General features: G+C 45.7%; 1 protein-coding gene across 2 annotated transcripts in view; it reads left to right on the top strand.

Moving 5' to 3' along the window:
- Nucleotides 1-11,847, top strand: part of ctbp2a (C-terminal binding protein 2a) — a 35,471-nt gene extending 23,624 nt beyond the window's left edge. Inside the window, exons 3-10 of one of the 2 annotated variants that reach the window (XM_047602373.1) lie at nt 3,255-3,399; nt 3,964-4,170; nt 5,281-5,495; nt 7,477-7,607; nt 7,722-7,849; nt 7,936-8,059; nt 8,313-8,390; nt 10,008-10,154. In XM_047602373.1, coding sequence (XP_047458329.1) covers nt 3,255-3,399; nt 3,964-4,170; nt 5,281-5,495; nt 7,477-7,607; nt 7,722-7,849; nt 7,936-8,059; nt 8,313-8,379 — 1,017 coding nt within the window. In that variant the 3' untranslated portion in view covers nt 8,380-8,390; nt 10,008-10,154. Of the gene's footprint in view, nt 1-3,254; nt 3,400-3,963; nt 4,171-5,280; nt 5,496-7,476; nt 7,608-7,721; nt 7,850-7,935; nt 8,060-8,312; nt 8,391-10,007 lie in introns of both variants that reach the window. The other variant, XM_047602372.1, reaches the window with a different exon arrangement.
- Nucleotides 11,848-12,174: the final 327 nt, after the last annotated feature.

Here is a 12,174-nt window from a genome sequence, read left to right on the forward strand (position 1 = left end):
CCTCTGTACTGTTTTAATAATATTTCAGCCCACTGGCTTGTTCCACTCTCCCAGTTCGGCTATAATGGCTTCATCACTGACTCTAATCCCACTGGGTGCTGAAGTGCTGCTTTGTTAAATAAGGAGGTTGAGGAGGAGGAGGAGGAGGAGGAGGAGGCTGGTAATAGAAATGCAGTATAATTGTTCTCACAGACTGTGTGAAACATTGGTCTTATTTTACTGTCTATACGCTGGAGCCGCCGAGCAGTGATTTTACAATCCGGGCTCGTGTTGTTGTGCAGACAAGATGCCGCCTCGCACTGAATCTTTCATATTGTTAATAAAAAAAAAGTAGTCCGCTTCACTTCCGTGCCAAACTCGCGATATGAATTTAGAGGTTAAATTGAAAAAAAATAAATAACAAAAAAAAAGTTGATATTTGGCCTATTGCTTCACATTACGCACACAAGCGAGCTCTGTCCGGCGAGATGTTGTGAACACATTTCACACACAGACGACCCATCTGGGAGTAAAGATGTTGGCAGCGATCCCACAACCGTAACTGCGCAGCAGAGGGTACAGATGGGGCGCGCACGCGCACACACACACACACACACACACACTCCCTGCAAGGCTCGCTGGTGTAGTACTGTTCACACACAAGTGCATAATCAAACTCACAGGGAGCAAACAAGAGCATGATCTGCCTGGGAGTGAGCAGCCATTAAGGAATCCATCACTAGAGGAATCTGTGCAAACTGCAGTTTGTTTGTGAAACATTTCCCCACTTCTGTTGAGCGCACGCTAATAGACAGTTGTCACTCCCGCTTTATTAACTAAAACACTGCCGACCTTGGAAAGACAAAGTGGACCCATTGAAATGCAGACAGAACCAAAGTGGCGTGCTTTTCAAGTGTCTTTGGCCTCACTATACTGGTAACCACAGTTTCTGATGAGAAAATGGTCTCACTCTTGCAGAACAATGTTAGTCAGAACAAAAGAACAATTCAGGAGAAACGGAGAACTTCTTTATTTCTTTATTGAATCTCAGTTTAGGATTTTTACATGCATGTGTTTACATGCACGTGAATAAAAACGGATTACTGCCTTAATCGGACTAGAACAGGAGAACTTAAATGCATGTAAACACATTACTTATTATTTTGATTATGATCCGATTAAGAACCCCTAGATAATGCGATTGGATTTTCCCCGGCATGTATATAGTGAATTGCATTTTTCAATCGGATAATGCGTGTGCGCATGCTCCACAACTGCTGCGCTGGCGTGTGAGGGATAGCGCATATCTTAGCCGCACCAGAATTAACGCGCACATAATGTACGAGATTAAAAAATGTAGTATTATCCGTCTGGTTGTTGTTTGAAATGCCGGCCTGCTGCATGAACAACTCTTGTTTATTATATGACGTAATAGGTCAACCGGAAAGTAAGCGGTGTTAACATGGTATTAACCTGCTGAAAAGATATGTATCGCCACCTAGTGTGGAGGAGGAGAATGGCTATTAGATTTTTTTCAGCTGCATGTCAACTGGGACAAGGACTTTAGTGAGAAAGTTGAATTTCAAGCACAGCTCGATTAAGCTCTGCATGTAAACGCACTGAGTGACATTGGAAAAGGGAGGTGCACAGGGATGATCGTGGACTTATTGTGTCCTACCTTTCTGCATAGTTTTCAGTATCTTGGTGATAACTCCACATGTCGACCTGACGTTTCTACTGCACTTAAAGACATAAATCCACAAAAAATCACAACCCCCGACTTCAAACGTTCTCTCTGAAGCCTGCTGGCCTGTGATCACGTAATGAGAGTTGCAAATTATACAGAAGAAAACAATCAAATGTATTGATTTCACTTGTTTCAGTGAGAACTTAAAAGCCAAGTGTGATATTTTGTGAAGTTGGCTTTTTTTTTTTTCCGCTGATGAGAAAGCTGCTGCTGCTGCTGCTTTCATGTCTTTCACTGTGACAGTGGAGCCAGCAGGTGATTAACTACGCTTAGCATCAAGTAATGTAGCCTTAAAAAAAAAAAAATACCCGTAGCAGCCTCAGAAGCTCAGTAATTAACACACTGTATCTCTGAGCCATAGCAGGGAAATTATTGGCTTTGCTTAGCTTAATATTAAGACCGAAATCCGGGTCGCGCGGCTAGCCTGGATCACTACAGAGCTCAGCCTTGTTCCTTTTAGCGCCTTTCAAACTCGTTTCATGTGTAATCTACCGTTACACACCTCTGCGCCCCCAACGGCCTCCCCTCCTAGGTGTGTATAAGGAGCCGCCGCTCTGTAGTTTGCTGTAGCTCGTCATTTATCAAAACAAACCCCAACAAATTCTGATGTCTGATCTCTAACATGATTGGGAGATTATTATTGCACATATCATCATAATGCTGAAAAACCAGGGCTCCGTGCTTTGCCGCGTACACGATTTCTTGCTGTAGGTAAACAAACCCCTTGCACAACTTCCAATTAAGGCAAAACAAAACCCATTTGCTCACTCTTTCCACTCCATGTAAACCTGCTCTCAGCTTTTATTCCCGTCGCTTAACAGCGCGCAGTGATTCAGTGTCATTTTCCAGCAGCATCGTCTCAGCCAAGCTCGGCCGCCCCTGGCCTCCTTCGCTCAAATAATGAGATTAATGCTAGAGGAGAGCTTTAACCTTCGGTTTAACACCCCGCTACGGCTTGGCGCTAATAAAACCTGTTGTATGGAAATTCATGGCCATGCAGATCTGGCTCGGTTAGCTTAATTCAGTTAGCAGGTTGTGAATTTTAAAACCGTTATTTACCCGTGGCCGTGGCAGCTACTTGTTTGCGCTCTCTGTTTTTGTCAGCAGCTGTCAGTTTACTTTATTGTCCTGCCTGCATCAACTCTCCAGCCTCGTTTGCATGCAGTCAAAAAAGCAGCTTTGGCAAGCACTCATTATACAGTAAACACACAGACATCCACTCGTATTATAGAGCACATATAAACAAGCCATTTGCATTTAGATGAAGAACAGCGGACGTAAACTCGGCTTCAGGAAAATGGGAGGTGGTGAAAGCACTCGTATTCATGAGTCACTTACACGGAAAAGCCATCTGAAAATATCAGCGCCGAAATGACAACGATTAAGATCAGTAATGATGTTGTTATCATAATATAAATGCAGATGGTCTGTTTTCGTCTGCCTCCAAATGAGCCGGTGATGAAATGCTGATGTAAAACGGGGATGATGATGATGAAGACGATGCCTCATCCTCTCTGATGTCCCTCAGGTGCTGAATGAGGCCGTGGGGGCCATGATGTACCACACCATCACCCTGACCAGGGAGGACCTGGAGAAGTTCAAGGCGCTGCGCATCATCATACGCATCGGCAGCGGCTACGACAACATCGACATCAAGGCCGCCGGCGAGCTCGGTGAGACCGGAGAGCAGACGCGAAACGGGGAGGTCATTCGGGAGCAGATGGAGATCAATAATAATGAAAGAGAACGCTTCGATCTGCCTTTATGGCTCATCTACGCACCGCGATGAGAAATAAATAAACAAACGAAAAGAGAAGTGATGCATTATGGTTAGAGCACATTGAGATAATGTTCCCTGGATTGACTCGACATAACAAACACGTGTCGCAGGAATTATTAGCCGCGAAGCGAAGATGTAATGGAGTGATTGCGCGCGCTGAGCAGATGCTCCGACTGATACAAAAGCTCTCCATCTGATTTCCATTCGGCCCCTTCGGCATATGTTTGCGCGAGAGCGGGATTTAGCGCGACGCGCTAATTGTCGTCATTTGTGCCACTACCTTTCAGTTTGCTGACATGCGAAGTTGTAACGATCCTCTTACCCTTCACGGCTCAGTTTCGTTTTGAAGGTTGTAAAGAAATAAATAAATGGGCAGCGACGGCGGTTATCATCCGGCGTTAAAGCAGTGGAGCGTAACGCTCGTTTTAATTGTCATGCGTTCGTTTACCTTTTCCAGGCATCGCAGTGTGTAACATCCCCTCGGCGGCTGTAGAAGAGACGGCCGACTCGACCCTATGTCACATCCTCAACCTGTACCGGCGGAACACCTGGCTCTACCAGGCTCTGCGGGAGGGCACGCGGGTCCAGAGCGTGGAGCAGATCCGGGAGGTGGCGTCGGGGGCGGCCAGGATCCGAGGAGAGACGCTGGGTCTCATCGGATTCGGTGAGAATCTTGAGATTTGAAGAGACTTGGGCAAGTCAGACTGGTGCTAGTGTGTGTGTGTAGTGTTCAGACTTAATGTCTTAGGATGCTGGGCTCAGCACAATGTGGCACTATTTCAGATTCAGATTTCAGGTTAATGCTTTATTATCCGTGGGGGAGGAAATTTGCTTTTACAGTCCGTGCGCATAGCGCATATAAGCACATATAACACAAATCACAATATCACAACGGTAACATGAGAGACATGACGACGGAAAAAGAAAACTCCTCTACCTCCTGCTGTGGTTGTTCAGGGAACATGTGGCTGTGGTGATGAAGCTCTTGGTGAACTGTGTCTTTTTGCATGTGATTTGTGAGTGGGGAGGCCGATTATTTTGGAATGTGTGTGGGTGATTTTAAGTAGCTTGTTTCTGTTGGTGATGGAGAGCACGGTGAAGTAACAGGTGGTACAGTAGAGTAGAGGATGGGGCTTGACAGAGAGAGACCTGAGTGTATTGACAGCATAGAGTCCAATTTATTTATTTATTTTTTCAGTTTTCATAAGTGAACCGCAGCTCTTTGATGCTGATCTCAGTCGGGAGTCCTGCACACTGTCACTTTGCTTAACCCTGTTTATTTAACCCATATAACAAAGCGTCTGCAGCCAGAGCTGTTAAAGTGACAGAAAACAGGTCTTGAGCTAGAAACGCTAATGCCAGTTGGCTAACAAAGTCACACTAGCTGCGTTTCCATCACAGTTTTTCACAAAATAGAGGCAATATTTCTGAAGTTGGGCTTTGTACGTGTTCCCATTTAAAGTTGTTTTGCTAATGAGCTGTGACTCACATAAAGTCTCATCTCACGATATCCCATAATTCTCTTAAATTCTCGTCACTCGAGACTTCACTTTGGGGAAGATGGACTTTAAATGAGGTGGTCACATGACCCCCTGAGTCGCCTCTGTGACGCCAGTACCGTTAAAATGTGGGGAAATGTGTTTCCATTGCACTTTTGCGATAAACTGTAAACTGGATATGTCTGGGGAAAAAAAATACCTCATGAGAATGTGAAAATTTAAATACTGCCAAAACTGGTACTGCCGCTTAGCCTGTCCCTTTGTCCCTCCCTCAGGTCGCTCAGGTCAGGCCGTGGCCATGCGGGCCAAGGCGTTCGGCTTCAACGTGATCTTCTACGACCCCTACCTCCAGGACGGCTTGGAGCGCTCGCTGGGAGTCCAGCGGGTCTACACGCTCCAGGACCTGCTGTACCAGAGCGACTGCGTCTCTCTGCACTGCAACCTGAACGAACACAACCACCACCTCATCAACGACTTCACCATCAAACAGGTGGGGGCGCCCTCAGTGCAGGCGAAAGCTCGGGAGGATCAGCCGTGTATCTTACACGAGCCTCTGCAGAAGGAAGATGAAGGATCGGCCGCCAGAGCCGGCTGATTAGCAGAACCTGACGTCTTTTGATTGGCAGCGGCGCTCTCTCTCTCATCAATATTGATTCCTTGAGGCTAGTAGGACGGCTGCCAGCGCTTCTTTGCCGGTTACGTGCAATCACAGACTGCTCAAACAGCCCCTTAATGAGCGGTAGCATGATGGAGACAACCGCATTCACAGATACGCAGGTGTTTGAAGAATGTCTCTGGATCAGGAATGAGGAGGAGAGACTCTGTAATCAGTGTGTTCTTCCTCATATTTCAGTTGTGTGTAGATATGAGAGCATATGAAGTCGAAGCGTGTTCTTGTGCGTGATCTTCATTTATATGAGTAGATTTTGTAAAAGAATCAGCCACAACATTATGACCACTGATGGGAGAAGTTAATAACATTGACAATCTTGTGACGATTCAGTGTTCTGCTGGGAAACTTTTTGACCTGGCATGTTGGTACTTAGACATGTGCCACCCACCTAGACCAGACCAGGCCCCCTCCCCACCCCCATAGCAGTGGCACTCCTTGATTGGCAGCAGCCTGACACAGACACACACACTAAAAACACTTTAGGAACAACTCAGATAACATGAAGAACAGGACAAGGTGTTGACCTGACCTCCAAGTTCACTAGAACTGATGAAGCGTGTGTGGGATGGTCCGTCCTCTCACCACTAACAGGACTCCCTCAGAAGGCCCATGTCCATTAGGGGTGGGAAAAAATATCAATATGGCAATATATATTTTTTCTTCACTATCAATTTTGAATGTCTTAATATCGATTTTAAGAGAAAAAGTGGGTCCACCATCACTTTTTCTCTGCAATAAAGTGCAATAAATTGGAATTTATTGGATTGGATCATTTGGATTAATAATGTTTTTTGACTCAATTTATCCAATGCAACATCGTTGTCATCTGATGTACATATGTACAATGCTGCGTTTAAAAATTCTTAGTGAACTATGTAGAAAATTGCAATATATCGCAATATCACAATATCGCAATAATGTATCGTATCGTGACTCAAGTATTGCGATACGATATCGTATCGCGAAGTCCTTGCCAACACCCGCCCCTAATGTCCGTTCTGTGATGCATCAAAACTGTTTTGGAGGCACAAGGGGAACCTACACAATATGAGGAAGGCGGTCATAATTTTATGTCTAATCGGTGTATTACAGAATTATTAAACGTAAGCCTTTCTCAGCAGCTGTAAACATTTCCCCCGACGCAGCATAATCCAACATGTGTTAAAGTCCATGATGTGTTGCACCACCACACCTATGGTGAGCTGCCAACAAAGCCGTCAGCGAGGAGCCAAGGAATGCTCCGACCGGCCAAGTCACAGCTGCCAGCCGAGCCGCCTGCTAGGCCGGGCGCGCAAGTTAACCAGTGTGAGTGAATCAGCAGCTAGGCTAAGCACGTCGTGCTCTTTAGCCTCAGATTTTAACGCTTAGAAGCGTTGTGGGACTCCTGTTTTTGTCTCTAAGTGACAGGTCATTCATCTCAATGTGTCTGAAAGGTTGTTGCAAATACAGTTGAATGTCCTCCAAGTCTTCATCTGGTCACTGCTGCCACCTGCAGGACTTAAACTGTACTGCAGTGTACATGAGTTCTGCAGCATGTCATTGTGGTTTTAAAATATTGTGAAGAAGAGCTCGTGTGACATAAACAGAAGGGATTAGTGTCTTTTTAAACGTCCCGTCTTTAAAAACCCTTTAGTAATCTTGTTCTTCTCTTGAAAAGCCTTGTTTTGACATTCCGCCCACGCAGCATTGAGCCGTTGACAGGACCTCTCTGGGTGTGGGCTTTTTGTCATCGTCTAATTTTCAAATGATTATCAGGAGAATAAAACCATTACGCTTGCATGTGCGTGTGTTTGTCCAGATGCGTCAAGGTGCTTTCCTGGTCAACTCTGCACGGGGAGGGCTGGTGGATGAGAAAGCTTTGGCTCAGGCCCTGAAAGAAGGCAGGATACGCGGCGCCGCCCTGGACGTCCACGAGTCGGAGCCCTTCAGGTGCCTTCAGCTTCTCTTTGATTCAACCAACAGATACAAAACTGCTCTTTTTTTCCCATAACTTCTCTTCTTCTTCTTCTCTCCCTTCTCCTCATTTTACACGCCGGCCGACAGCTTTTCCCAAGGTCCCCTCAAAGACGCCCCCAACCTGATCTGCACGCCCCACACCGCCTGGTACAGCGAGCAGGCGTCGCTGGAGATGAGAGAGGCGGCCGCCACGGAAATCCGCCGAGCCATCACTGGTACGGACACACCCTCTCCAACACACGCACCTGCACGCTCACACGTTCTGCCTTCTCACCAAAGTTCGTTCTCGCCCCCGACACAGGCCGCATTCCCGACAGCCTCCGAAACTGCGTCAACAAAGAGTTCTTTGTTACCTCGGCGCCCTGGGGAATGATGGAGCAGCAGCCGCCTCAAGTTCACCCAGAGATCAATGGTGCCGCCTACAGGTAGGAGGGGGATTTATTTAAAGACCGAGGTGTCAGCTTATAACACCTGCGGTAGCGAGGCTTGTCACGTGGGGGGTAGTCTAAGTATTCATGTGTATGTTTGTTGTGTTCTGTTCTAACTATCTTTTCCTGCTTGGGTCCTAGTTTGTGTGGCGTATTTATGCGTAGATGTTAGCCCACATGTTACGTTTAGGCTCTTCCTTTCTCAGTCTCTACATTGTCTCAACCAGACTGAACTGCTTCTCTCACACAGCCGAGTGAACCAAACCATGGTACAGGCCATAGCAACGGGGGGAATGCAGGACAAATTATATACCTAATTCTCAACCAGGTAAATGAAAACCTCCACAGCTGGCCAAGAGGCCAGGGCAAGTAAACAACATCATTAATAAAAAACCAGATCCCATTGAAATCTGTAGCTTCTTGTCTTCTTCTCTCTCTAACTGACCTGTTCTGTAACTGTACCTACTCTACCCAGCATCTCATCGATTCCCCAGCCCCCCCTCCTCTCCTCTCCCCACCCTTTTGTTAGTTTTCTAGTTTTTTTGTTTTTTAACAAAGGAGGAGGGGGGGCGTCGCACATTAACAAGTTTCCCTTTCATTATTAGCGTGCCACAGGTAAGAATGGAAAGCAGGAGGGTTTCAGCTGTTAAGGAGGAGGTGGAGACGTGCCACTGTGACACGGACGGGTGCCAGCGTTTGGTGGAAAACGGGATGAGGGTTTAACGACATAGTTTAGTGTGGAAAGTCTGATCCGTGTCAACATTTGTAAACTGCCAAACCACCTGGGATATTAAAAGCTTTATTTTCATTTTTATAAGAGTTTCCCCTCCACCCTGGACCTCTTTCAGCTCCCGTTAATGAAGGATCTGTTCACCCAAACCATTATAGCATTGTTATTATTATTATTTTTGCTTGTACTGAAATCACAGAGTAGCATTACATTTGAGCACACCTAATAGGTTAATTATTCTGATGTCTTTTGTTTGTAGTTTGGGTGGACGAGCCTTACATTCCTCACCTGTGCCAGATTAGGACGTCCTAACATCCTCATTCCTCGCCCCCGTGCTGCAGTGCTCCTTGTCACATGTGACCGTTCCCAAATATTTGGTTTCACGCTGGTGATGTTGCTCAATGGCTACGTTTACATGGATCATGTGTCATATCAAGTCATTCTGATCAGAGATTCCAGTTTATCTGGTTGTGTGGACATAAAACAGTCACATAATACACGTAAAAACAAGAACTTTTTTGTTTTTTATTCCCACAACTTTATTGACCAATAGAAAATGAGCATGTTTTTAACAGCTTTGCTCATCTGCTTCAGCACTTCTCTGAACGAACTGCCTGCAGTATTAGTTCAGGCCGGGCCACAGAGGACCTGATCAGACCCTGCACTGAGATCCGATCTGGGCAAAGGAACACAGGCCACCTCCAAATATGGTCAGAGACAGGATCTCTCACATCGGCCGGATCGAATCTTAATGCGAGGTCCGAACGGACCCAAAGCCAAGCTCAGCTACATCAGCTGATAGAAAAACAATCCGTGTCAGCTGACAGCTTCAGGACTTTCCACACAGTCACATAGAGGGGCAGAGGGGTCCCGGGACAGAACCAAACATGATGTACTAAAGTGGTCCTGACTGAACTCCACGTTTCTACCTCTCATCTACTTATTCCAACCCGAAAGAGGTGATTGGAGGAAGTGCTGAGCTGGTGATTGAGCTGGTGTCCATGTAAACGTAGCCCCGGATTCCACGTGTTTTCTTACTGCACTCCTTATTTGCAGTTACTTTAAAAAAAATAATGATCTGGAGCAACCACTGGTAGAAAGTTTGTGTAGCTGAGCAGCAGCAGACTCCAGAATTTGTTGCATTTTGCAAAAATGATCCCATTTAATCGTTTTTTTTTTTTTTTCTCTCTCTCTTTCTCCGCTCAACCTCCACAGGTTCCCTCCTGGCGTGGTGGGCGTCGCCCCCGGTGGGATTCCCGGACCTATGGAGGGGCTGGTGCCCGGGGGAGTGCCCATCGCCCACACCCTGCCCCCCGGTACCCACGCATCACAGGCCACGTCCCCCAACCAACCCTCCAAACACGGCGACCCCATGAGAGAGCACATGACTGAGCCGTAGGAGCGCCGCCGTGGCCGGGCAGACGCAGACTACGACTCAGCCAACCCAGCCGTACGCTTGACTTCAGCCATCCGAACCCACCAGCAGCCTGCCTGCCTGCCTGCCGGGTTTCACACTCTTTCTTTTTTTTGTATGAAACCACTAAGCTCGAGTGAGGACAGTGGACACGCGAGCTGCCACACACCGAGACGGGGCTGACGGTCGAACTCATGCGCCGAAGATCTGACAACCCCCCCCACCGCCCCCCACCCCCCCCCACTCCCTCCGCATCTGTTTCTGTTCATTGATTTGAGTGATCCTTTCGTTTTAATCTTCATTTTTCGAGTATATTTCAGGGAGATTCCTCCTGACTTCTGGGACACGTTGACAGTGACCGCGTGCAGGGTGGGAAATCTCACTGGACCCACCTGTTCTGGTTTAAAAGGACACATCCGCCTTCCTTTTCCCCCCTTTCAGCTCCAACCATTTCGGCACAAATGTTTGTTATTTAGTTAATTTTTTTTTTTGTTTTTTATCCTATATTCTGTGCTTCTGTTGCAAGTGAGTATCTGTTTTTCTGTTCTTCGTGTGTGAAAGTGGATTTACAGTCGTCTTTAGCGGGCGAGAAAAGTCGACGACAGCAGCGTCTGCCACCAAGAAATCTGGACTCCCACCTTTGCTCCTTTCTAATCATCGAGGCTGGAGGGCCCTGAATGTAGAAGACGAGTGATCGGTTAGAAGAGAGTGTTCAGCCTACCAGTTAAAAAATGACCCTTTTAAACCAAAAAAAAAAAAAAAAAAGGAAATTAAAAAAGGCTACCATTCGTGGTTAGATATTGTACGTCGAGTGTGTCACCTCAATTCCATATTGCTGTTGTAACTTCTCCAACTCTGCTGAGGTACCTGTGATATTTGGTTATTGTCCCAAATATTTTTTCATTCTAAGGACCTGCAAAAGAAATTAAAAAAAAAAAAAAAAAAAGCTAGTGAGGTATGAACGCGTTTGGAAAAACAAAAATGGTAAATCTCTTACTGACTCAGGAAAAAAAATAAAAATATTCAAATCTGTTAAAAATCTGAACAGAAAAAAAAAACAAAAAAAAAAACAGAAGCTCCGGATCACTGCTTTTCACGTCTCCAGCGTCTTTCTCCATTGTGGTATTTTTTTATATATCAAATGTACATTTTTTGATGTTCAAGGTTTTCACTCCTGTTAGATTTGTATTGCCTTGTTGAATGTTCATATAACCGTAGTCTTATGTGACCGACCCCGCCCCGGCCTCCTCTTCCAGTTTCTTCTTTGTTTTTCTGCTCTAACGAAAGCCAGCTGTGGCTCTCTCTGAGGAGCCACGTCCATCCCTTTAGCCCCCATGACGTTAGCAAGAGACAGCTGCTAGCAGGTTGTTTGATTTTTAGTGTGAGTATTTGTATTTGTTTCTTGTACAAGGTGAACATATAGCATACAGTGCAGCTGGAACCAATAAATAAAAACTTACTGTTCTGATTGATTATTGGCTCTGTGGGACGTTTTATTTATTTTTGTTCTCACGTAAAGCTACAGTGCAGAACATTCATCCTGCTCCTGGTATTTACAGTAAATATGCAAACTTCATCTGTGTGTGTAAGATGCAGGTCTGCAATAACATTTCTCTCCTTATAAATCTCATATTTGCCTCAGTCTTATATTTCTTCTTTTTTTTGACACTGGTCACTCTTATTGGCAGCCATACACACTCATAGAACCCTGGTTACATTTGTAACTTTTATTCCTCCACCATGTTTCTAGTGACTGTCTCTGACTTGCCCCCTTCAATTCTGGTAAACAGTAACTGCTGATTGATGTAAAACACTCCCCTCTACTGGTGCATCAGGGCAGAAATGTTGCCTCAGACTGACAGATTTTAAATTGCTGCTGAATATAGAGAGATCACCAGCGTTGAACTCTTTTGACCATGGGCTCAAGTGTAATACGCTTTAACTGCTATAAATAGTTTCTTGTTATTC

The sequence above is a fragment of the Mugil cephalus genome, chromosome 13 (assembly GCF_022458985.1).
Source record: "Mugil cephalus isolate CIBA_MC_2020 chromosome 13, CIBA_Mcephalus_1.1, whole genome shotgun sequence".
Lineage (NCBI taxonomy): Eukaryota > Metazoa > Chordata > Actinopteri > Mugiliformes > Mugilidae > Mugil > Mugil cephalus.